The sequence below is a fragment of the Apus apus genome, chromosome 1, assembly GCF_020740795.1.
Source record: "Apus apus isolate bApuApu2 chromosome 1, bApuApu2.pri.cur, whole genome shotgun sequence".
NCBI classification, from domain to species: domain Eukaryota; kingdom Metazoa; phylum Chordata; class Aves; order Apodiformes; family Apodidae; genus Apus; species Apus apus.
In genome coordinates this window covers 134,248,473-134,275,860 of record NC_067282.1, presented here as the reverse complement: position 1 = coordinate 134,275,860, position 27,388 = coordinate 134,248,473, and the positions used below count along the sequence as shown (strand labels likewise).

Here is a 27,388-nt window from a genome sequence, read left to right as displayed (position 1 = left end):
AATGGTATGCTGGTTTAATTCTTCTGAATGTTGACATATTAAGTTGAACATATCTGAAAACATGTAAGCAAATATACTTATTCCATAAGCTAAAACAAACTCCCTTGCAGTTGCAAAGGAAGAAGAAAGCACAAGCAGTATCCTATGTGAAGTATGCTGAAAAGGCTTGCTAAGCACTGCCTTTTTTTTTTTTTCTGCTCCTTCAGTAAAAGCTTTTTCTTAGAACATGCAGAAGGCTGTGCCTGGAAAATTGTGGAGCCTTTAAAAAGTCATTCCTCTGTGTTTCCCCACACATCCCCATCCACTCCCTTTTGAGTTCGTATTAACCAACAGCAGAAAAGTGTGTCATGCAGTTTAGAAGCTGCTGTATTTAGAAGAGAAACCAGTACAGAATGCCACATGAGATCTATTTTAGAATATTGAACCTGCAAACATATGTGTTTTGTAAAATAATTAGGAAAAAGTAGTACAAAATTACATTATAATTTATCCTAACCAAGACCAATGTGTATTCTAAAAGTTGTTTATTTTAGACATATTTTAGTGGTTCCATTAGAGATGAGAGTATAGCTTGTGTCATCAGTTTTTCCAAATGTGTGTGTGGGGCAATATAGCTACTATAGAAAGAAAAAACAGGTTGTCTCTTTGATTCCTGAAGAGCGAGGAACAAAAATCCTCCATTTTAAAATAAGAGGCATAATATGCCTTTTGGCTCCCAGAAAAATGATGTTAAGAGTGTGGTCAGCTGTTTGGCATTAGAAGTACAATTTTCTGAACATCCACTTTCTCTTTTGGAAACCACAGCTCAATGATGACTGTAAAGATTAGCATGTGGGGCTCCCCCTCCCCATCTTATGCCTTTGGTTATTTTGTCCTGGCTTATGGAAAGAAGTGTGGACAGAAACCAGTGCTCGTGTGGCAAGGAGTCTTGCCCGTGGGCACAGATTTAAAGGCAAAGATGGAACTGCTCAGTAGAGTGCTTGTTGCTTAATTGGTATGCATGTGGTGCAGAAACCAGAAAATGCTACTTTATTTTATTTTTATTTGGGGGGGGCTGACAACTCTGTCTCTTCTCTCTGACAGTTTAGGGTGTTCCCCACCCCCTTCTACTCTCCAGAAAGTAATTCTTACTTTTAATTCCAGGAAAGTTGGAGTTACATTGCAAGGTCCAAGTTCAACTGTGGTTTTAAATAGTACTGACAATTGTAAAAGTTTCCTTAATTATAGAGATGTGAGTAGCTTCTACTTTCTATTTGCAGTAGCAGTGTATTGGCCCAGATTTCCTCAGTCTTTCAAAGCCCAGCCTCACATATTTATTTATCTTGTCACCTCTTTCTTCTTGTATATTTTGTGGAGAGGAGGGAGCAGGAAGAGATTGTATTGCTAATCATATTTCAGTTTTTTCTTGGTAGCTCTTCAGAAAAAATTATTTCCACTTTGTGTGTAGTAAAAAGTATCTTCTTAGCGCCTCTCAGATGTAGCTATCTAATTGAATGAGAGTGTCTTCTGAATCAGAGAAAGAATAATACAAGTAATCTGAACTCAGTTTTCTAGACCTGTGAGTTGACTGGGTGGACAGTATCATGGCCTGTAAGGAGAATATATAAATTATAAGTAATGCCTTTTGAAGATGGAAGGCTGATTACTGTTGTGCTTGATTCAGCTCAGGAGAGGATTATTGTGATGATTGATACTTGGGGTTGAGCCTTAAATATGAAAATGTGTTTCCTTATTCTTCTTTTGAGCAAGAAGTGCTGGTGTTTGAGTGAGAAGAATTATCTGCCTTCTAGAGATCTTTGTGACGTGTTCCATTTGCTATTAAACAGCTTCACACTTGTAATTGTTTTTAAAAATAGTTTTGATGTGGTGCTTATATTCTTGTCCAAGGGCAAAAAGTACTTATGCTTCTAAAATATATTCTGGTCCCAAGCAACTCCTCATGAGGCATATTGCTTTTTTAGCATCTGTACAGGCTTGTGATACAACTTTGAAAAAATTAGATGTATAATTTTTTTTCCTCAAAATTTGGATAATTTGTTATATTTGTGTGTTAAACTGCAGTAAAAATAGGTATTTTATGTTCACTCATTATTTTGGATAGAGTGGCATTATTGAAGGATGCTGAAAAATGCTTTTGATTTTGAGATGGGAAGAAAAGTTTGCTGATCAAATAGAGAATCACCATGTCTTTTTCTTCTTCCTTCTAGAACATTTGTGGGGGTTTTCTTTCTCATGTTCTGAGATTGAGGACACTTCTCTAAACTTTCTAATGGGATTAAATCAGATTAATATAGAGCACAATGTTTGATGATAAAGTTGATTGCTTATACCCAGCTTTGATTGGAGCAAGCTTAGTGGTCATTTGGCATATGCCGAGCACAAATGGAGTTTATAATGTTTTGTTTTGGCTCCTTCTCAAGTTCAATTTGGTACAATGCAGCCCTTGTGCTATTGTAGAGTCTTTGAACTGAATATCTCCTCCTGTATTTATCAGCTATGTAAGCACTTGAATTTTTTAGGATTTTAGCCAAACAATTTTTAAAAGTCAAGAAAATTGGCATGTTTAACACTGTTCATTTGTTACTGTGTTAAGGTTGCATAACAACTTTAATTTTCACCACTTCCTTCACTAAATTACAGCAGTCCTCAGTTTATCCTAGTCGTTTTGCTGTTGGCCCCCAAAGGGAGTTTAAATCTGCTACCAAAGCCTTTTGCGTGCATTTGAAATGCCATATTCAGTCAGTAACCCCAAACTGAATTTTTTTAAAAATTTTTTTTCGAAGTTGTGAAGGGTCTTACTTTTCCTCTTCTCCCCTGCTCAAAATGAAAAACAGGAGAACAGAGGACTAAAGATACTAGATTTAATTTGGTGCATCCTTTCTTAACTACCACCCAAATTTCTGGGCATGGTAGCAAGAGTTGAAAGTGCTTTACTCCACTACTAATTCTTTTGTTATCTTTTGGTGATGCTCTTGTAAAAAATGCTAGTATTTTATTTATACTACATTGATGCAGAAAGTGGATAAGATAAAAGAGAAACTTAAATACAGAAGCAGAAATTTCTGAGGTGAGAAACCGTGGAATGAAATTAACATGGTAAGAAACATATGCAGAAGTCTGTGCTCCTTTATAAGCAGAAACTTTGTTCTGAAATGCTGCAGGCCTCTCAAGCAGTAGAGGTCTAGTCAACAGAATGTGAAAGATGAGCATAAATAGATGCAAGAGTGTAGATCCAAGTAACCGCTGAAGTACAGGTCTTCCACTTTGCATTATTAATCCTTAGTAAGCAGCTGGTTGTGTTAAATCTTTCTGTGATAATTACTGATTACTTTTTAACTGCAAGGCAAATAGTCCAGAAGGTTTCCTCAAAGTAATGTTCATTATGAAAATTAAGATTTAAATTCATAGTCTCAACTGCAGAATTGAAAAATCAGGCTTCAGATTGTCTCCTTACATGAGTTTTTACCATACTTCATTGCCAGCTGAAATCCGTACGTTATGAGGCCAAGTACTGTGTTCTGCACAACTGAAATCCTTGAAGAATAAAGTCAGTTATTACCATTCGGAAGGTTGTAACTGTGGATGACCCATGTGCTGTGAATTGTTGGTTCAGGAACTGTACAATAGTATTCCCCTTGACTGCCCTGGTGATGACTTGATTCTTATGGCTGATTCTGCACTGCTCAGTTGGAATATATATGTGCTGTTGACTTTGAGGAAGTCTGTAGGTTCGAATTTGTGTTGAGACATTCTTGAATTAATAATACGCTACTCAGAATGCAGATTTGAAGTTGATGATTCTCTGAGTCTATACTGTTTTAATCCTTGAATGTGTGTATAAGTATCAGTGAAAAAAAGCACAGCACAAAGTATCTTTTATTCTCCCTCCCCCACTTAAAAATGTCTAGTTTACGGTAACTAAACCCAAGTCCACAGTTACTGTTAGAAATATAATAGCTGTTAATCTTTTGGACCTCTTGTTCTCCTATTTCCCCAATTGTCATTGAGTGTTTGTCCAAAAAATACTTTTTTGCAGCTGGAAGGCTTCTGTGTGATCTTCCTGTTAGCTATGTAGTGGGTTATAGATACACAAAATGAAAGGCTGTCAGCAAAGTGAAAAGTAGGGGGGAGGTGGAGGGAATTTTGAAGTCACTTTCTTTTAATATTATTCTAGCTATTCTCAGTTGCTTCCTCTAAAATTTGACCTGTAATTATTTTTATTATTTTTTATTTAATAGGTAGACATGCTGATTTAAAAATGCATAGTTTAGTATGCATATACCTGTGCAGCATCTATAACACTAAGTTCTCCTTGGAATGTAGTTTGAGGATAAAAATATTTGTACATACTTTGGTTCTTCCCATTATGCTGAGAGTATGTGTCTGGATTGAAATTCCAATGACTAGCATCACTATTGACTGTTATAAATGGTGCTTGGGAAGGTGATTATAAATACTGGCGTTAGCACCAGGGTAGACTGACCATATGTACCTGCCTTGTAGAGCAAGGAGCAGGGTTTGGTCGTCAGCTTAGGTTCCTGTTATGCAAGGAGGTTATTTTTCGTAAGTTGAGAACAGTATTTTGCTGCCTTGCATCTGACTAAACTTTCCATTTCCTTCGATGGTTTGTTAGAATATTTTTAACAGAGAAATTATTTGGGCACTTTTTTGACTGTTCAGTGGGCTTAAAAACAGTGTTGTAATGAGTCGCATAATAGTTTTCAGGCTTGAACTTTGGCTTTTTGCTGAAATCCATAAACACTTAGATGAGTGTTTTATTATTTCAATTGTGGTGTGCTTTTTGTATAACTGGGAAAAGACTCTAACCAGCTTTACTTCAAGCATTTGAGTAGAAGTATGCTGAATTGATGGGAAATGGCTATTGCTGTATTGGGAAAAATACTGCAGAACAATGCTCAATTATTTTGTGACAACTTGTATCTACTAGCAGATAGGACCCAGAAGCATGTCACATGGTCATCTATAAGTAAAAATAACCAGTGCTGTGTGGAGTAAATGTAGATGCTGTTTTTGTGGCACCAGTAACACTTTTTTTTTTCTTTAGGTTCTTGATTGTTACAGACCATTTGCTGAAATGTCCAGAGTTGGTAAAAGCCCTCTATGCCAAACTGAGCAATCAAGAAAGGTAACCCCAAAAACCAATGTGGCTTTTAGCATTTAGCATTCCATATAGAGTATCCTGTTCACATGATTGAAAAACTGTGTGGTTTCATAGTTGGCACAAAATCTCTAAATACATGTTTCTATGTCAGTAATGGTTTTAAATTGGTTGGTTAACATTACAGCTTAGCCACAACTGGCAGTGATTTATGTAGGGTTGCAGAATCCAGGTTGGTGCCGTTACTTGGTAAAGAAATACTTTTAAAAAAAATAAAAATACAAGATTTTATGCCTGTGTCTTGATTTCCTAAGAGCACCACACCCTGCAGTGTTTACGGATGTATTTGAAATGTCCTCAGCTGTTCATACTCCTGTTGTAATTACAAGAAATTAAAATGAAGCCTTTATTAAAGTTGAAAGTGTATCTAATAATGGTTAGCAGATTCTAAAAACCATAGATGTGCAGATGCCCGTGGTTACTTAATCTTTTAGTATTTTCACTATTGAAAATCTAAAATGCTTAAACAAACCTTCACCTTGAAAGAAACTAGCTAGTTTTCCTTCAGGCATTTGAGTAAATGTATATTTAATTGGGAAAATGCTCATTTACAGTTAATTTAACTAAGAATCTGGGAAGATAATTTTTTTTTTTGTTAGAATACTTAACTCTGTGAAAGTCTGTACTATAATTCTACACCTCCTCCAACTGTTTAAAGATGTTGTGATCTAACTTATGTGTGCAACATGGCTACTTTGTTTCCCATTTGCCCAGTGAAACTGCAAGTTCCCCCTATGGTTTTTGCAGGTGGAAGACAAAGCATTAAACAAGGTAGTCCCTTAATGTGTTTTTTTCATGTGTTTTTTGCTGTTATTAAAGCCTCAGTGTTACTACAAATGGGGGTACAGATACTGATTGGAGATTATAAAGAAACAGAAGGGATGACAGGCAAATAACAAAGTATTTGATAGGTTGAGGACCATTGATGAAATATCAATGGGATAGAAAATGGGATGGGAATGATAAGGAGGGAAATACTGTCTTCTTCCTGTATTCAGGCTGATTAAATGGGAACAAACATGAGCTGTGCACTTGCTGAACCTGAAGGTAGGGGCTCCTTAACCAGTTAGCAGGAAAGACTGTTTTAAGTGAATGAGATAGATTTAATTATTTTGGGGGAATGCCATGAATGGCAGTTTTTTTCTTTGTAATCATAATCCCCTGAGGGCAGCCAGGACTGAGTTAGGTTGTTCAATTGTAAAGCACTAGATGTAATCAGTTTCTGGAAAGGTCTCAGCTGATTTGTTGCATGCACTGTGTTACAGATGGTGATCAGCTACCTCAACTGAAAGGCTTTTTGTGTTGGCATCATATGGATGATCACATGCCGGATGCATATTGACAGTGTATTCACTGAATTTATTATCTGTCCCAATAGTTCTGCAAAGCAAGTAAACTCAAGTTTTTAAAAAAACAGAATCAAAGTATAGTTTATTATTAATTTTGTACTGCTTGATTTACTGTCAAACATGGAAGCAAGTGGTCTAGAAATAGTCCTTTTGCATCTGAGCTATAGAAGAAAACCCTGCCATGGCATCTTCCTGTATAGTGTTACCATATTTAAGAATGCATTATTTTGAGATATATGAGGAGACAAATTCAGTTCAGAAAAAAACATTTTGACTGTTAATAACTGGAGAAAAAAATAACTGACTAAACCATAGTATAGGGAATTCATTGCTTCAAAATGAGACGAGGAGCCTTCACCGCAAGAGTTGCCGCACGGGGTGTCCAGTAAGGCTGACTAAGTCATATAAATGAAGCAAGGACAGATGTGGTATTGAGGTGTCTGAGGAAAGCAGCTTTGAGCTCATGAATATATGGTAACTCTCAGTTACAGTATTCTCTATCATGCACATTAAATACGCTTACTTTGACTGTATTTACCGAACAGAAATTACTATGCTGAGAAAGGTTGTGAATACATACGTTAGCGGTGGCTGTTAAAGTTGGCAGTTGCCTTAGATAACCCAAGTATATCCCGTTGCATAACCGCAGTTATTTGCACTATTCACAGTATTTTCACTATTCAAAGTATTTCCTGTAATTGAAATCTAGTGCATTTGTGATGCTACCACTGTAGCCATGGTGTGTGCCATGAAGAAGTTCTTGTGGTAGAAGTGGATCCTGAATCTGAATTGTCAAGTAAAAGACAAATTGCTGACTTCTGGACAACTTTAATTTCCAAACAGACTTAAGCACTATGGTGTTGCATGTCTGAGCTTGCAAATGGCCTGAAATAAATACTGTGATATTACAATCAATTTTTAAATTTTTTAAAATGATATTCTTTGAAAAGTTTATGACAGTGTGTCAATGCCTGCTTCTTCTCTGTCAGTGATTATTGTAGAAATATTGATACAGTATGGAGCTAGAACATTGAAGATTGGAGATTTTCCTGCACATGTGTGTAGGTATTTGGAATAAGTATTTAGAAAAAGCCTGCTTTGCTTTATTCCAAGTTAGCTTTGAGCATGGATAATGTAAGTTAATGCCTTGATAGTCTTAATTACATTGTAAAATCTTCAAAAGAAGCACATCAGTGTTGTCCCTTTTAAGAAGGGGTCTTGCTTTAATTAACAACAAAAATGCAGCTGAAAGCTTCAGGTGTTTTTAAGATGCTCAGCCACTTCCATCTTTAGTTTTGATTTTTGTATTATTTCATGTGAGGTATTCAGAGTTAATGATGTGGCCTTTGGTCAAATTACCAGGAGGGAAATGGACACTCAAGTAGTATAATCAGCACTGCTTCTTGTTTATGTTCAGCTTCAAGGCTGCTAATCTCAGTGTTGTGGTGGGTTTTTGTTCTTGGTAATGCTCACAAACACAGAATAGCTGAAGATAGTGTTGAATTACAATCCTTCACAAATTTACCAGTATTCATTTAATAGGATGCTTGCAAGTATTGCTCGAAGGTGGAAAAATGGCAGAATTTAGAGGAATGACCTAATTTGTCTCAGAACCATTGCTGTCAGTGAAGCATTTCAGGAAAGAGAAGTCCTAGTCACAGAGTGTGTCTGAAGTGCTTGGCACTTGCTAAGAGGTTATAAACCAAGCACACGTGATACAAAACCTGTTTGGTGATAATAAAATTGGTATTTTTAGATAGGCTTAGCAGTACTTCACTTTAATTTGCAAAAGTGAACTTCCAGATTTGAATTGCACTTTAATACTTTGGTTTATTTACAGACTATAAGAGAGAGCAGTGTGTTTTACTGATGGTTTTAGATACTTTATAGTAGTTGTCAGTTCTTGCTGATTTGGTCAGCTTTAGGAAGAACTGCTTTAAATTTGACTAGGGGAAAAAAAAAAAAGAAAAAAGATTGACAGAAAGTCTTCCAAAGTGGTGCCTAAAATAAAAGTAGATTACATTAGTGGCATGAAAATTTCAAAATAGAAATATAACCATAAAAAAAATCTACAATTTTAGATACTGAACTGAGTGTTAAAAAAAATTGTGATGCTAAAACTGGTACTAACGGTTGTCATATCTTTTGTATTTAGGTATAGGCAAACAATTTTGATCAAAGGTCATCTGAACGCTAAACAGTTGTGAGATTGTCTGAAAGAAATGATCAAATTTATTGTGTGTGAGAACTAACTTGGAAGAATTTGGGTTAGTCTTGGAAGAAAACTGAGAGTAACAATAGAAGAAAGGAATGTAAGGGGACTTGCACCAGAACAAAAAGCATTGCTCTCAGGAAATTGTTGGCTGAATGGCAAGACTTGCTTGAAATTCAGGGGAAAGATGGACATGTCCTGAATGACTGTGCCTGGAAGAAAACTCAGGAAAACAGTTTTGACATGAATGCCTAAGGAGAGCAGAAAACTTTAAAAGAAATTACATACAGGTGGTGTTTAATGTTGCTCACATTTCTCTGGAAGGATTATGGATGTCTAGGAGGACACCTGATTATATTGCAAGAGGAAGAATAATGCAAAAAATCACCCTATTGGCAACTAGTATGGTTTATGGAAGTATCTGGTGACCCTCCAGCTTCTTTACAGAAGGATTGCTTGTCATTGTTAAAACACATATTATTTGGATTATTCATGTGACAACAGCTGACTGGAATTCTGTTATACAGGAGATACTATTCTGTTGGAATAAATCCTGTGATCATAAAGACTGTGAGCAGCCTGCTTTTTTAGCTGAGCATACACTTGAAAAGCTCCAAATTTGGTAAAACCTGCCATGTGAAATCTAGCCCTGTCTTGGGGATGAATAACAGTTTGGTGCACTTGATTTTCATATAGGGCGCCAAATCTGAAAGCCTTCGTTCAGTTAGGGATGTTGGGAAACTGGACTCTGGTCGTCTGTAGATGGGCAAGCGTGTGGTACCCAGCTATAGCATGCAGAACAAACCGTTCTCTGTTAGTGCTGCATCACATATGTAAGTGAAGCCTGTGAGAGAGGTTACCAGTGTTTGACAGTCTTCTGTCTGAAATGCACCCTTTCCCAAATGCGTTGAGCACATTTCTGTGCTACCGTGTTGAAAAAGCTTTTTGTCCTCATTCAGATAATTGTTTAATGCAGCTGTATTAATGACATTGAGGGCTGAGATTAGCAAGAGCTGACTAGCTGTTACGTGATTAATAGGGGTGGGTTCTTGGAGGTTAATAAAGCAGTGACCGTGCTTTTTCCACAGAAAAAGACATTTCTCTTCCCCTTGTGACAACCTGCTTGGTAAATTAGAAAAAAAAAAAAAAAAAAGAAAAAGCATTTGAGCTATTCCACGTGTTTACATGTCAGTCCTTCCATCTGAATTGCAAATATTTTGGTGAAAGAAAACCCCGAGCCTGCTCTTGAATTCATTCAGTAAATAGCACTCTTTCAAGTTGAGAGAATTACAGTGGGACTTCACTAACCCCTTTGCTCCTCTGCACTGAAGTTGAACAGTTGTAGGAGGCCTCAGCCACGTTAAAGTCTTACTTCTCACTAAATGCTCCCAGTTTGCCTTAACTACATGAAGGGATATCAGAAATAAAACAGCATTGAAGGTGTTAAAATAAATGTCCTAAGTACATTTTATAGGGCAGCTTTGTTATATCCACTTACTTGCTGGCTTAATACACTGAGTAAACTCTTACTGGGTATATGACTGATGAACTTGGATTTGCTGTAGTCCATCTAGTGGCAATTACAAAAGAGCTGTAATGAACTGATTGTACATATCCGTTTTTACTTCTCCTTTTCCTGCTTAGAATTGGTTTGGGATTGGGGAGGATAGTTAATGAATGACTGCATACAAAGCAAGGGCTGTGAAAAGCTGGTATTTTCAAATGGAAGCTGTCAAGTAGTCCATGTTTATTTTGCTGAACTTAATAACAGCTTTTAAGACCTGTTTTGGTGAAAATCTTAGACATACAGAATATGCACTCAGTAATGTTGTGTTAGGACATAAGAAATGAGAAGTTTAAATAGACTTGAGAAAAAGATTGACTTGACTGTGTGGCCAGATTGTATTAATTGAAGAATTAAATTAACAGTGTGCAGAGACAAGCCAGCAAACAGAAACTGATTGCCAGTGTTCATAAGACTTAATAATTATTAAAAATCAGCTCTGTTACTAGCTTGCTAATTGTTTATATTGTTTTTAACAGCTATCTGTTTATTCTACTTATAATTCTATATGGCTTAGTGAATTTGATTAACAAGTTGTTTTCTGATTCTAGGGTTACCTTGTTAGAACTGATAATGGTGAATGTAAATGAGAAGAACCCAGTTACCAGTGAAGAAGTTAATGTGTTGATGACACATGCTGACTTCCTTGCAGGCTGTTTCCAAGAGAACTGTGAAGCTGTGCTGAAGTTAACTTCTGCAGCAGATGCTGAAGATGAGGTATGATGCATCAAAAAACATTATAGTACTAGTATCTGAAGTGGTGAATCTTCATTGCCACTATTACCCAAGTGGCATTTGTGTACTTTCCAAGATTACTTTGTATTGGGAAGGCAGTGGCAGAGTTCTCGAGAGAATCTGTGAAACAGCAGCCCGATTTTGCTTTTAATTTCAGTATGACAAATAATACAGTACTTTGAGATAGAAGTAAATCTGCCTCATTAGTAAAGATCTCAAAATCTTAAAAAGGTTCAAATTGTCACATTTGAATGTTTTATTCAGTTCTTCGTAAGGATCACGTCTTTAATACATTTGGACTGTGAATAATATTTTATTGAAATATGAATAAAGATATTTATCAATGGGAAGCAGCATCTCATTCTTTTTTCTAAAAATGTGGGTTAAAAATTGATTAAATGCTTTTTTTTCTAGCAGCACTAAAGGAAGTAAATCTTAAGAGTTTTTATGTTTTTTTTTTTAAACTTAAATAATGATAACATGATAATTAATACATCATTAAAGTTCCAAATAATAGTTCTTTGAAAATGCATTTGGCTAATTGTAAGGCAGGTGCTCCTGATCTGTTTGGGACCTGGAACATCAACTTCTGATCATGGAGAGCTGTGGTTTGTATGTGATTGGCTCAGAGCAGGGGAATTGCCTGAAAAGTATAGCGATCCTCCCTGCAAGCAAGGGTTTTCATTATTGTCTGTTCCCCATTTCTCAATTAATTGGGACTCACTGGTGGACCTTGCACGGCTCTGATAAGGTGGGATTCCTGGGGCCAGCTAGTGTCCACAGCATCAAGTCGCAGACCTCTCTGGGCTCTTAGTGGCAGATGGCTTCTGGTTCCTGAGCACTCAAACCCTTGCTGCAGCTCCACCCACTTGGAAGGAATCTGTTATTGCTTCAGACTTAATGAACTGGTTCTATTGAGGATGTCCACAGTGAAGTCCCCTTGAAAGCTAAATAGGAAGGCTTTTATAGGTCAGAGATGGTTCAGGGATGTACTTTGAGCTATGCATCAGAGGTTCCCAGTCCTGGATGGCCTTATTTTATTTCCTCCCTATGATGTGTCCAAGAGTTGCTGGCTACTTGCCCAACCATATAGTGCAGTAAGGATGTTTAGACAATCTAAGAGTAGAGGTCTGGTGTTATATTTTTACTCTTACTTTAAACAAGCTGCTTTTGAAGACCTGACTTACATGATAACTTGCAGTGACCTTATTTGTGCTGTGTTAGGGCGTCATATTGTGAGCAGGCCATTCCAGATCATATACTGGTCTCAGTTCTTGATCCCTCTCATATTGATGAAGTTCTTACATTTTCATCTGATTTTGGGAGTGAGGGTTGTTTTTGTTGTTTTTTTAAGACAACTAACCAGAAAACTAAAAGCCTGAGAAATTTGATATATTTTACTCAAACAAAATTAGTTAATCACTGATTCTCACTGATTGAGCATGCTTAGTTTCAGAAGTGTAATTAACATGTTTTCTTAATATCTCAGTAGGATTTAAGAAACAAAAGTCTAGCTTTTCTCTTGTCAAGTGACCACAGTGATATATTGAAATTGTTACCTAATATATGTGTAGTCAGAAGTATTTTATTGTTAAAAAAATTAATCTGTAATAAGTTACATCTGCAGGATCTCTTGAGAATGACTGTCATAGTAATTTTCTATCAAAGTGAAAAAAAAAATAATCTTTTAATGCTATTATATTATTATGCTTACAGTGTTTTTCTTGCTGATTTGTTTTTTTTGTTGGTTGGTTAAATAGGCACAAGAATTTTAAATGTATGTTTTGAGGTGTTAGGAAAAGATATAAAAAATCACTTTATAAGGAGATGATAGTTGGATGCATAAAAAAACCCCAACAACCACATGACATACCCTTTTTATCAGTCCAAGAAGCACAGCTTTCCCTCCTTCCCCAACTGCTCAGTCTTATAAGCTATGTTAGAAAATGTAATTGACTCTTTCTGCAAAAGGTTTCAGCTTGGCAGTAAGAGAACATATACTGAGACATTTCCATCTTTTGCCGCCCCCCACTCTTCTCTCTCAGTTGCTCTCTTATTGCCTTTTATTTTTTCTCTACCCCACTCCCTCTTCTTTTTTTTTTTTTTTTTTTTAATCCTGAATGTCTGCATTCCAAGTATTCTGTAGTTTCAGTTATTAGAAAAAAACATTTGTTTGTGCCTAGCAGGAAGTCTCCGTCCAACTTGAAGGTGCTGGGATAACAGTATTAATATTCTCTAACCTGCTCTGGTTGATCCTGACATTTTATCTTTCTCTTGCATAAACATGTAGTATGATAAGTTGAATATCACTATTTGGTGGGAAGTAGAAGTCATAATAGGTGAATAAATGGAGACAAGAATAGCTTTTAAAAAGTGTGTGTATATGCATATTGTGTGTATACCTTTATTCATAACATATGCTTGCCATGGGAAAAGAGAAACTCCAGCTTAAAGTCATAAAACTGTTTCTTTTCTTACTAGAAATGATAAACAAAATTGCACCAATTTCTTCATGATTACATAAATATTTTAGGTTTTGCTTAAGATTTTTAGTTAACTGAAGAAAATGCAATTGTGTATGTAGAATCTGTCATTAAAAATTCTTTAGGCAACATCCATGACATTAAATAAACTCTGCCTGGACTTTTCTGTGGCCCTGAAGCCAAGTACCTTTGTCAGGCAATGTCTATACTAATACACTGTCTTAGCCTCCAAAATTAGGAGGACACATTTGAAAACTGCCTTTTGGGAGCAGTCCTTGAACTGGCCTGACTCCCTAAAGTGTTGTCTGAGGGTCCTATCCGCTGTTCATTTTAGTAGACACTGTTTTCCCTAAGGAAGTTCTTGTAGCTTCCATCTGAAGCCAATGAGAAGCTAGTCATACACTTCTACAGTGCTTAAACCAATGTTTAAAATATCTTTTCCGTTATAAGACTGACTTCACCATCAGTTTTCTTTCATAAGCTTTCAGCCATACTGGCAAAATAAAACCCTTCCCTAGATTTTAAGTTCTTACTTCATCTCTTTATAAGGAACATATTTTCTGGGGTCTCTTGAGAAATGTTTATTTTAAAAATATTCCATTATTTCCTTATTTACTTTTCAGATTATTTCCAGATCAAGATGGCTGTCAGATCTCAAAATATTTTGGGGTTTGAACAGCATCTTGTTGCTGAACTTAAAAAGGAAGTATTCTGCTTTATTGTTTTTGTACAGGTGGAGGGTGAAAAAAAACAATTAGAAGGTTGCGGAGGGGTAACCCTAACTAAAGATGTTTAAGCAGTTTTTTGAAAGTAGTTGAGAATTTGGGGGTTCCTTTGTGCTTTTTAAATAATCTGTTTCTATTCTCAAACCTGGATGGAACAGTTGCTGAACTGAGCCAGATGGTGGATTAGAGAAAGTGTGAGGTAGTAGTATAAAACCCCGGGAAGAAATACATAGAGGACAGTGAAAAGACAAGGCTTTGAAAGGAAAAGCCATACCTCATATTATCAGCTGGTACAGAGGTTGTATTATATACGTGAGCAATTGGGTACATACAGGCAGCAAGAGCCAACATATCTTACTGGTGTGATTTTTAGTTGTCCATTGATGTTTGTTTGCTTTACAGTTGTAAAGCGTGTAACCTTTTCTTGTGCAAAGGGAAGTGTGAAGTGTATGAGTGGAAAAGGCTTTTAGTTAAGCTACTGTCTTGTAACAAAATGGCTTAAAAACTGTAAATACCTGCTTACTGCCTCTGAAATACAAGTGAGGTATTCCTACTTAATGAAAGGACGAGTGATGGATTCAGAGGCTGTTTCTGTGCTGTTGAAAGCAATTTATTCAAGAACAGGGCAAGACCTACACCTTCCTACATCTGTGTAAGGAAAAAAATTAGAGATTTAGCACCTGGACCCTATACTGATTTGTCATCTTCAAGGAGCATAGGAAGGAGCAAGGAATGGATATAATAATAATTACTGAATGCTGTTGTTGATTTATTTCAATTATGTTAGATTTATTATATGAATTAAAAAAATGGTATATTGTTGGTAAGTACATGTCTCTTTCTCCTGGACCAGACAAGGCAGCAATAGTAACTGTGACCTCCATCTGAGCCTTTTCAAGGCTACTTGCAGTTTATGTACCACACCTTGTGTGGAATCATCTTGCAGTCACAGTCTAGTTCTTCAGGAATATGTGGTGTTCCAAATTATGCTGTACACTCTTAAGGTAGTTTCTGTAAGTGCTGGATTGTCATTATAAGCATACATCAACATAGTCTGTGAGAAAAAATAGTTCTCTGGCTGAATAAATAATATGCAAATAAAATTGTGTCTCATACCTAACCGAAATGGTGCATCTATGATCCCAGTCCTATTTACCCAAGAATAATGTAAATTCTCGCAGCCAAAGTTCATTTGACCACAGAACTTTACAGAATTCCTGCGGATAACAAATTGGTGTCTTGCAGGCAGTGTTTGTGTCTTTAAAGTGGGACGATCCTACTGAATAAACTCAAAGAAAACATTTATACAGAAATAATTTTCTCAGCTAGTAATTTTCTGCATTTCTGCTTTTGGAAGCTACTGTGTTTTTGTTAAAATTGTATCCCTTATGTCTCTGTTTTGGTTTCCCCGTGATTTTTCAGGGCACATATAACCCTGTTTGACTGTAGAAAAGAAATTGCTGCAGGGTAATACTTTATTATTGCTGTAAGAAGATGTCCTCGTTTTATATAAATTTGTTCTTGGCAGTTTAGATGACTTGCAAAGAAGGTGCTGAGAGTTCCTGTCCTCTGTGTAAATCATGGGGTTTAGGTTCTTATGATATCCTTCATATGCCATTTTCAGAAATGTAATTTTCATTTACAGGAAGCACTGGTTACAATTCGTCTTCTTGATGTTCTTTGTGAAATGACATCAAACAACGGACAGATAGAACATCTACAGTCGTTGCCTGGTTTGCTTGAAACGGCCATAGGTGAGTAAAAAGCCATGAGGCTTATTAACTGTTGGCTTGCTCCAGATCATGTTGCTCCGTGAATGAAAACATGTTTTTCAGAACTGGTGGTAATTATGATTCTGACCTTTTAATAAAATAAATAGGAGATTGAGTTAATCTACATTTTCAAATATTTTATTTGTTCCTGGAATTTTTCTGCTTCTCTGCTTCCTCTGTTGACTCCTGTAACCCAACAGAGCCTTGATTCAACTGTCAGCAATGTGCTATTTATACAGTAAGAGTTGTGCAAAGGACAGCTGCTTTCTCTGTTCTTCCACTGGCTGAATGTGTGTGGAAGAATTTCCTCAAGAAGTAGAAAAAGGACTTTTCCATGCCTGTTCCCTTCTGCTTCCCAAATTCCTGAAAACTGAAGTGCAGTTTGAATGTTCTTAAAGAAATTCAGTGACTTAAAGGTCAGTTTGAAACATGCTTTCTTCTGCTAGGAAACAACAAGCAAAGGGCTGTAACAGAGAAAACGAGGCCAGAGTGGTCCAGACAGACCACTGTCTCCCCCAGACCCTGGAGGAGGAGGGGAAGGAGGAAGCATAAGTATACTGACTGGCCTGTGCCATCCTAAACCTTAGCACTTTCTGAGACTGATGCATCTCTCAGTTTTCTTAGAAAACTGTAAAAGTTTATGGATTTTAAAGAAAAATATTTTGTATTTTGGCTAAGAAGAAAAAGGCTGAAACAGCTGTTAACTATGACTACTTTGAAATGTTCAGAAGGTCCTTACTGTAAAAAAACCTAAACAAACCAACCAAAAAAAACCCCATCCAGACCTCTAGTTTTGATGACAGGTTCATGGTTTTATTGATTGCAGTAAGACAACTAACAATAAGATCTCTTTTGTGTGTGTTTTGAGGAAATTCAGAAGTTATGCATTGTATCATCTGAATGCTTGTAGAAGTCTTCCAGTTTAAATGAGGATTTCAGGGAGCTGCAGAACAGTGAAGTTTAACAGCCTGTAGGCCAGTCCTCCTTTCTCTAGCTGTGCGCAGGCTGACTTTTCTCTGCAGCTGTCTCCAGGCTATTAAAACAGGTGCAGGCTAGAACATTTGGTTTTTAGGGGCTATCAGGAGTTTGATTGTTTTATCTTAGTTCGAAATGTGAACAACTATAAGTAGTAGCTGTCATATGGGAGGCCTCTAGGCCCTATTATAGTTTCGTATTTAAAAAACAACTTACCATAAATGTAGTTATCTCTTATCAGCACAGAGATTGTTTTTCTTCTTCTGTATCAGCCATCTAGGAGTGAAACTATAATACAAAGTCCTATAAGTTTATTCTAATTTAAACCCAGGAAATCTAGTGTCCATTCCATTGTGGGTGGAACAGAAGGAGAAGGTACATGGGGCTTAATTATTGCTCTGTGTTATAACCTGGTTTTGCTACATATTACTGTTCCAGTCTAAGTTGCATGAAGCATCTTGGGGACAATGGCATGCCAGGCCACTTAGTAGTGCAGTTGGCTTAGAGGAGAATATCTTAATTTTTATATATAGGCACAGCCTTTAGTGAATTGAACTGTATGGGCTCTCAGGTGTTCACATGATTTCAACTTTTCTTCTGGGTGTGGTCTCCTTGTGGAATGTTGTTTTCACAGATTTAGTTTCCCTTCTCCCTGATTTCTCTCTGGAGCATAGTAAAAAAAGTCCTAGTTGCTGTAAACTAACATTTACCATATGTGAACATGACTGTTTCTTAGTTGACAAGACTATGACACTGAAGGACTTATAAAGATGTGTTAAGGTGCTAGATGTGCTTGAAATCTTTTCTCATAATACAGAGCTAGGGAGAGACTGGAGAAGAGACGAAAAAAAGTCATTCTCAAAATTAGTATGTGTTGCTGTGAGAAGTTTGAACTAAAGATGATTTTCTAAAAAACTTTACCATGCCTGAGTAATCAACAGCCTACAAACTCTGTCTCTTCAAGCAGAGATCAGTAACACCAGCCTTCAGACTTCATGTCTGAACTATGTAAGTGTGTAAAAAGACAGCAAAAGTACCTTTTAACCTTGGGACAGCCTTTTATTGTTATATGAGCTCAAACTAAGAAACAAAGAAATGTTCTTTGACATATTGCTGAATATCTGTGATTGTTGTTTAACTTCGAACCTAACAATTCATCATAAAGCTCTGTGAAAAGTACTGCTAATTTTCATGTACTAATTAATTAAATATTCTTGTTTTCTGCAGATACCCTGAGATTGACTCATATTGCTGGGAAACAGGCTGTAAATATTTTCACTGCCACACATGCTATGACAGGGCAGGAAGAAATTTCACATCCAGCTGTGGGTTTTAAATCTCACCTAATTCGTTTGATTGGAAATTTGTGTTACAAAAATAAGAAAAACCAAGACAAGGTAAGCTTATACATTTTTCTGACACAACTCTGATATTTTAACAGGTATGTGTGCCTGACCCAGACTTTACTGATGAATATATATTGTTGATCTATGAATATAGATTAAAATTGTTCACATGAAGGAGGTAAATTTATTTTTTAGAGTCTTTAAGTTACTAAAACAGGTATGTTAACTTCTTAATAACAGTGTGATGTGTGCCTGTCTACCTTTTACTTCAGTCCTAAAGAATGCAACCCAGTTTCTAATTCCTTTATTGTTTTCACATTTGCACTTTCTTTGACAATAAAATGTCTGAGTCTAAACCTCAGCTTCACTTTTAAGGGAAATTGTTGCATTAATTTAATTTTAAATCCTTCAATTATTAGTCTCCAATGCCTTTTCCCTCCCCCTTCTTAAATTTTTCTCATGCCAGTTTAAAAATGTAGGTCTGCTTCCATCAAATTGCTTTGAACCCTTTATCTTAAAAATTTCTGTATCGAAAATTAAATTTGTTTCCACAATGAGGAAGAAGAGGAAACAGCAGCATCTTTTTAAATAGGAAACTTTTTTTTCTTAGAGTAATAAAAGATGTGGCTTTCCTCCAGGACTTGTTAGGCTAACCTAATTTCAGCAAGAATAGCAGTCAAGAAATAATGTTGTCTTATGGTTTACCTTAGCACTTACAAAAATAAAAAAAAATGTGAGTTTCTTTTTGTAGAGAAACCTTCTGTTTATTCCAGTTTCTTCCTTTTCTCTTAGAAGTCTTTCCTTACGGCAGTCTTGACTTGGAAGGAAATAATCTTGAGGAGCCTTTGTTATTGATATTTGTTTTTGAACAGGGAAATTTAAGATAGTTTTCCTTTTTTTATTAATATTAATCAAAATTTTCACTTGCTCTCAAGGATGCAATTTATAGGCTGGAAAATTAAAAAAATAGAAGAAAGGCTGTATGGAAGAAGGATTAAAGGAGATAATGAGTATTTTTACTTCTCTCTTATGTTGTCAAATGAGGCCCACGTCAGCAAGTACCAAAATACAGTAATTCATTCTGGTTACTCCGCAGTAAGTTGCATATGATCTGTGTTGCTGCGGAGCTATGGAGACATGGAATACTGCAGAATCAATCTCTTTTAGAAGCTTCTGTTTCCTAATTTTTGGTTGTTGTTGATTACTTCATCTTACAAAGACAATAGGTTCTTTTGTACTGATGACACAAAATCTGGCTTCAACTCCTGCAGTGTTTACTAAGCTAGACTTTTATATTGGCAGCATGGCATTTTTATACTGTGTAAGAGCAGCGCTCCCATTTCCTTGTTGGAAATGGAAAATCTGAGGAATGCTGCCCTCTTTGTCTGAAAATGCTAATAATATGGGCATATAAATGGCAAATATGGTAATGATCCTCTCTTTCCCCGATAACATTACAGTGTATTATAAAAAGATTGAAATATTTTTGAAAAATATTGTTAATTGTATTAGTTACTCTTGCGTAGGTCTGGCTCTGACCCATTCTGATGTAATATGTGTTTATATAAGTGAAATGTGGTTTTGTGGAATACCATATGATAGTGGAGGGGAGGGGGCTGCTTTCCTTTTGAAAGGGTTTATTTACTGCTTATTGTTAATTCTCGCTTGAATTTTCAAAGGCCCCTGGAGCAATTAGGCATGCAGGCTTACTGTTTTCAATGGAAGTTTGGTATTAACTTGCCTTAAACTGCCTGCAAATATTATTGCTTTATGCTATCTTGGAAATTACTTAGATTCTTGTGTGTGATACCATGAAACATTATTTAAGTGCTGTTGAAATGTTATAAATGCCAACAGTATGATATTCTGTCTGTAATTTCAGTTTATTTCATACTTTTGAATTGGTTCTAAAAAATGCACTTGACATTTTCAGGGCGGTTTCCATAAATAAGCACGTGCTTGTGAGGACAGGGCAAGCAGCCTGTATCATTGCACAGATAAGAAAACTGAAGTTTTGAGATGGAAGTAAATTGTTCAAAGTGTAAGACCTAAATTTGTTCGAAGTGTCAGACCTTGAAGTGAATGGCAATGAGGTTAGTTTCTTGGTTCCCATTTCTCTTCAGAGTATTTCACAATACAGGTGGTCTTTTATATCCATTATTTGGTTTATTCAAGAGTATATTTTTTTATAGTCAATCAGAAGTAATACATGGTAGATTGTGTTTTTATATAACGAGCCAACTGACCAATGCATCTGGGACCTGGGGCTTTACCATTGGCTGCTGCTTTTGTGTGACTTACTGTGAGAATTGTGTGCCCAAGTTGGGCAAGTGGCTTTCTTTTCAATCAGCGTAGCTAGTTGCCTGGCATGAGAGGTGCATGCCTGCACATCTCTTACCAAAGATGTGCACTGTTAGTATTCTGACTCTTTAATGAACTGAGGCTTTCACACTTGTTTTCTCTAATACTTTTCTGTAATTTCCAGTTCCAGTAGAGCTCTTTTCCCAGTAACATTGATAGTGCATTAGTAAATGGAATAATAGCATACTACTACTACTACTAAAAAATATAGCCTTTATTTTTGTAATACACCCTTTTAGTACCTGCTGTTAATCTGCATGACTTGTTCTGAAAATTAAAGTAGTCCCCAAAGACTTGGGGCTCAAACAGTGACTTGAGCTAAGCCCTCAGACTAGACAGAATTGCACCACTGTCTTCAGAGCTGAATAGTAAGCTGCTTTTTCTCTGTGAGGCAGGTCTTGAGCCCCATGCAAAGCATGTCTCCTGAAGTATGATGGTGCAGTCCTAATGACAGAGTTAAAGCAACAGAGAAGGCCTGGAGTGGAAAGATAACTGCTTTACAGATGCTGCTTCTGCATCTCTGTATATGGTCTCCACCTGCTATAAGAACAATAATGGCAGGGGATTAGTGCACTGGTTTGTTGACAGCAGCGAAAAAACTTGTAATGCTTTAAAACATAGAAATATCTCCTTAGTGCTTTAGTGATTCTTCACTTTCTTTTTAAAACCACTCTTTGTATTTAAGAGGTGTTCTTTAGGTTGTACTATTTACACCTATTCTATTTACACTATTGTGATAAGTTCTTAAGTCTGTGGGCAGATATCTCAGCCATAAACTGAGATGCACTTATTAAAATGGGTCTTGCCAGGCTTACTGCTCACGTGCATGTTTTACAAGGCTGGATGAATTGGTATTTGTAAGAAAAGTATCTGATAAAATGTTCATTTTGGAATGATAAATGTTGGATACGTGCATGTCCCGAGTTGCACACACTCTTGCATGAAGAGGAATGAAGAAGAAATAAAAGTGCTGTACTTGAGACACCAATTGTTGAGCTAGTGCCCTGTAGAACATTCTAAGAGCCTGAAATGGATGTGCAGTTCTCCCTTGCTTTCTCTCTTTTTTGGAGGAATAGCTTTGTTATTCCCATGTCTAACTGTTCCAGTGTCTGACCTTGTTTGACTTGCCTTCTGAACACCTTGGTTTTATTATCTGGATAGAATTTGTACTGGTTTATTGGACAGGAGGCTTTTGGCACTTATTTTCCATTCTCACTTTTAAAGCTACGAAGTGATAGAGTCAGTGCAGCTCTTTCTGCTGATTTAGTATAGTAGAACTGTTTTAATAAAGAAGAAAACTTATGAAAGAACCCTAATGAATGAAGTATAGAGGATATAATTCTTTATTGTAGAAATGAAACAAACAAAATAGATCATAGTAATTAATCTGCACTAATATATTAATCTACAGGAGTATGTACTGGACAGTGAGATCACTAATATCTGCCTTACTGTGACAGATAGCACTGCTCTGCACAACCTATCTTTCCCTAAAACTGTTGTTTATGTAGTGATGTGTTTATTCAGTATTACTTACTTACAATACTTGATTTAATTGCAAGTGTTAACAGCAATAGAATAATATAGACCTTATTGTGCATTGTTTCCCTTCCTGTCTTGTAAAGAGAGGAATTTCTGAGACTTCATTCAGATGATCTTGCTGGAGTATAGTAAACAGGGAATTTAAAGGAAGTAGAAATCTTGACAAAATTTAATTGCAGTATTTACTTACTATTAACTTTAGTTCACTGTTACCACTGAGATCAAGCAGGGGAATTTGAATCTTGGGCTTCTGTCCTGTGAAGACCCTTCCTGAAGGATGCAGTGTTGTTGTGAGACATGAGCTGTGCTCCTTGTAGTGGGGGAGCAGCCAGCTGGCAGAACATCACTGTGCTGTTCTCTTTCCTGAAGGGAAAAATTGTGACATTTCTGAATGCAAAATTAAGCCTAACTTAGTAATAACAAAGCACTTAGCTTGGGTTTGGGGCTGTCACCTGGTTGCATTGGCTTGCTGTCTTTAACTGACTCTTATTACTGATGGGATAGGTAGTTTATTGCAATCTCCTTACTTTGTCTAGCAATACAGTTAGTGGGCTGGGACAGTTTGATACATGCTGAGCTATGTCTGTTCCCTGCAGAACAGTGAATGCGCGCAATTGTTTTTGGGATGTCTCTTTTTCTTAATCAGCCTGTTAAACACAAAACTGATCCCTTCAGGTGAAGAAAGCAATCTCTACTCTTATCCCAAGGATATTTTCGATACCAGGGATTCTGGTGGACCCAGTCATAGGATATTAACTTTAGAATGTGTGTGTGAAGTTGTTCTGGTGTTTATTTAGGGGAAAAAAAATTAAATACAGAGTTAGTTGCCTTTGGTACTGGCACCTGGCATCTTCTTACCCAAATGGAGTTGCTTTAATGAGGTCAACTATTTATGAGGGATTTTTTTTTCCCATGCCTATTTTTCATTTGAGGTGACAGCAGTGCTTCGTCTAATGTAATTCTATTGGTTCTGGTCAATGCAGAGTTGAGAATTGAAGTCTTTTGAGAGAAAAGGGGCAAAAATAAAGAATTTTGCAGTTAAAATTAATCTTAATAAAAGTAGCAAGTAAAAGATCTGGATACAGTTTAGTGTGTTTAATGTGTTTAGTGTGTAACTTGGGTATTTTTTTTTACATACATCTAAGCCAAATTGTTTTATATGAGACTAACTCCTTAATTTGAAGACTGTTCTGCCTGAAAGTATGAACAAGATTTGACTTGTCTGGAATTCAGTTTTCCGTTCTCTTTTTCACTGGGGCAGGGTGTGCAATGAATCGAGTTAGAATACAGTTAGAAAAAGATGCCAACCAGCAACTATAGATCAAACTGTTACTATTCAGCTCCCTGACTTAATCTTCTTGCTGTAGTCATTATAAAATAGAAAATTTCAAACTAAGAATAAATACCTTGTTTTATTTTACAATTGGCTCTTTCTTACCTATGGTTTTCAGAAATACTGTATGAGCTTATCTTCTCTTTTTCTTCAGGATCAATTTAACTTTTTAAAGTAATTACATTTTTTCTGGAATGGCAGGATTTGGAGTTACTTGCAATGAAGAGCATCCCATGTTTATGTCCCTATGTCCCCTCTGTTAAGAGGGGGAGGAGAGAAATAAACCACTTAGATGTCTTCATTAGAAACCTGCGTAATTATGATTTTTGTATTTTCTTAATGTTGAATGTGAGCCTAAAATTGAAGAGATTTTCACTCAACTCTAAACCAAGAAAGGAGGAGCCATTCAGGGGGTTGTAGGACGGAGCCCTTTAATTGGTAAGTTTTTTCTAGATGTAGTGCTCTTTAAGTCAGCAATAAAGCTTAAAATGCATTTTCTCACACAAGTGCTTTAAAAACCTCAGTTTTGCTGTGGAAATGAGATCTCTGCCTAACTGATCTAAAGATACCCCAAGTAGAAAAACATCTGTGGTTCAAGAGTGTCTTTAAAAGTATCTGTTGGGACATCTAAGGTCTGTCACTAGTCCTGGTCCCATACAGATTTTGTTAGTTTTCAGCTCTGTTGCGGCTCTGCCTTAATGAAGAGCCAAGATTTTAATCAAAGTGCTAAAGACTGTTAAAAAAAACAATTGTAAGGTCTCTAAGTGGTGGGACAATATGAGTAATAAAGGATTGGTGTGGGGGATTTTTTTGCCCTGAGGCCAGAGATGCATGCCTAATGCAGCATAGCTTGTAAAGAGCTGAATTATTTTTATAACCAAATGATTCATCTGTTGTTAGAGAAGAACACAAAACTTTATTCTGTTGCGCTGCCCCTTTATAGGCAACAAGTTAATGTTCCATTTTCTCCTGCTCCTATTCTTGCTTCCACCTCACCAGCTTTTGGAATTTTGTACAGCTGATCCAGTCATTCCTTGTGGCTTGTCCAGGTTGACCAATTTCACTTGAAACCTTAATCATGTAATGCATAAAAAGTTTTATCTTGCAAGGAATTTAGATGAGCTTTGGTACAGTCAAAGTTTCATACAAAAAGTAATTTTAGTAAGCTATTTTTTTAAGTTTTATTTTAAATAGCTACCATTTTAAATTTAAATTGCATTGGTTAGGTGAAGGCTGACAAAAGCATAGTAACACTTCAAGTATGTTACTGGCCTGCTTTATGTGGAAGATTACCATAGTTACCATCTACCAGATAAAGTGGTATGTGTAAAGATCAGTCTGTGTATTATGATGTTCCCATTAATCATAGGCTGAGACTTCAACCCGCCCTTGAATATATGCAAGTATAAACTACATTGGCTTCTGCCAATATGAAGACGTCTGTAGGGGGCTGTTTTTATGCAACATACAGTTGCCAAAAGCAAGAAGAGGACTTGGGCATTTTGGAGTAAAGGAAAGATTGTGGGAGGAGGATTATTCTAGTGAAGGTCGTAGTGTTTTAAATTAAGATTTTGGATAGCTCTAGAAGTAAAATTAATGGCTTTGATTTATAGCAGAGAAAGAAGATAGAAAGAGTAAGATGACTAGATGTCTTCTAACATTCAAAATTAAAACAAGCTGGCTCTGTGTACATTTCCAAACAGTCATTACCATCTTATAGGCTTGTTGGCCTCTTCTTGACTCTGAATGATTTTTTGAACCCTATTTGGTGTTGAACCCTACTACCATTGCAGCGCAGCATAGGACTCCCTTTTTAAAGGAAGATGAGCATGCCGTTGTCAAACAGCCATTTCCAGCCATTTTTCGAACTGAGAATAAATGCTTATTCTAAGTGTTGAAACAACATCTGTAGCATTGCTATTTAATGTGCCTGTTTAAGATGGACAGTTGATGTGAAAATACTGATTTTAAGCCAGACTGAAATCTAAAAATAAGGTATTGACCTTTCTGTGGAAGAATTCTCAGAGGTGTCTGCAACTCCTTTCCTGGTCTGATGGGCTAAGTAGTAGTTACCGTACATATGACAGACATGAATTAAACTTGGTATTCACCAGAGTGTGTTTTGTGCTGTTGCAGGCTTTTTAAGGCTTGTTGGTTTGCAGAATGGTCTGACCACTTACCTGAAAGGTGCATTGTGTGGCAGTCCTTGCTGCTTGGAGTAATTTCTGTAATGAACCAGTACCTTTATAATGAGGGAGTTACAGCTGTGCTGTGGATGTCGCCGGTGGTTCTTCGTGTGTTACCTCCTTCGTAAAACAGAAGTGAGCTTTGCAAGTGTTTTCTCTCTTCATTAATAGCCTCAGCTTCTGTTGGGCAACTGCCCTGGTTTAAAGTCCACTTAAATCAGGAAGTATCTTGGCTTTCCTCAGCTTTCGTGTTCAGTATTGTAATTTCTTCTTCCAGGTGTATATTTTGTGACCTATAGAGATAGGAATTGATGTGGCCTAGCTTCTAGAAGAATGAGTCTGGGAATCATGACTTTTTCTTCTCTTCAGCTTGGATTCAGAAGCTTTATTAAGACATGGGATGTTAAAGTTATAGTAGCTTGCAAAATATTCTGAGCTACTGAGAGATAGTTGTTCTTGTTCTATATATACGATACTTCATTAAAAGCACTGTATCAACCAAAAATGTTTCTGGCTAGTTTACCAAGTGGTGAAGAATTCAATTTGTTTGGGATACTGCATCTTAAGAAAAATGTCACTAAGATAACCAGATTTGATGTGGGTAATAGATATTAGAAGGGAAGGCTCGGAAGACATGCAGTACCCTGGATTGCAGAATTGAGGGATTTCTGTGTTTCCTGCAATTTGCCAGTGTTACTGATTACTGGGGGCACTTCCACTATATGTGGAAGAATGTCTACCTTTCAGAATACTTCTTCTCCAGCTCAGATTTGAGCTGTTAATCCAAGTTCTCTCTACTTTTACTGATGTCAGATACAAGTGACATAGATTTTCCATTACTGTGACAAGGAATTTTGTTACTTTCCCGACTTGTTTTTCATTGTTCTAATCTCAGCATGAACTTGGAGTTTCCCTGTCTTTACTTAACTCTATCCCACATAATTTTTAATTTTTTTTTAAAGATGCACCAGACTTCACAATGGGCTGATGTTGTAATGCTGAGTGTTGAATGTAATCCCTTTTGGATACATAAAACCTTATCTTCCTTTCCACCTACAAAAGGTTGTGTTTACTGTTTTAATTACTTAGTGAGCACAAGGTCATCTTTTAATCTCTTTCCTGGGTAGTTACTAAGTTTTGGTTATTGTGAGATATTAAACTTTATCAGCTTGCATTTTTATGACAATCTTAAAGTTTGTAAACATAGGTAGATTTAAAAAAATCAAATATTTTCTGTTTTATTGGGTGTTGAGATTTGGCCATCACTATTGGTACTGAACTGTTAGTTCAGTTCACATTTTGGAAGCACCAGTAACATTGTTTCATTGAGGAGATAACGAAACATGGCAGGCATATGTGTTAGACTACATTTTGTGAATAATTTACGGAGCTAACTCTTGGTTTTACTGGTTCTCTGCTGCGTTCAGGATGAGGAGGACATAAGTGAGACTGTGCAAAGGCTTGTGGAACGGGGTGGTGATCAGCAAGCAGGATGCTGAACACACACTACGGAGTCCTGGTACTAACTTTCGCACCAAAATCAGAGAAGCATCAAGCTAGACAGAAGCTTATCATTGTGCTGGTGTCCAGTTTTTTCTTCATCAAAATGGGGTTCACTAATTTTAC

At 36.6% G+C, this 27,388-nt stretch overlaps 1 protein-coding gene across 13 annotated transcripts in view; it reads left to right on the top strand.

Moving 5' to 3' along the window:
* Window positions 1–27,388, top strand: part of ATXN10 (ataxin 10) — a 237,685-nt gene that overhangs the window by 36,720 nt on the left and 173,577 nt on the right. For 12 of the 13 annotated variants that reach the window (XR_007888692.1, XR_007888690.1, XR_007888691.1 and 9 more), the window contains exons 6-9: window positions 5,066–5,146; window positions 10,856–11,021; window positions 15,893–16,001; window positions 18,222–18,391. Coding sequence is in view for 6 of the 13 variants with exons in the window: in XM_051611491.1 (XP_051467451.1) it covers window positions 5,066–5,146; window positions 10,856–11,021; window positions 15,893–16,001; window positions 18,222–18,391 (526 nt within the window). In the remaining 7 variants the exon portion in view is untranslated. The remainder of the gene's footprint in view (window positions 1–5,065; window positions 5,147–10,855; window positions 11,022–15,892; window positions 16,002–18,221; window positions 18,392–27,388) is intronic. The other variant, XM_051611474.1, reaches the window with a different exon arrangement.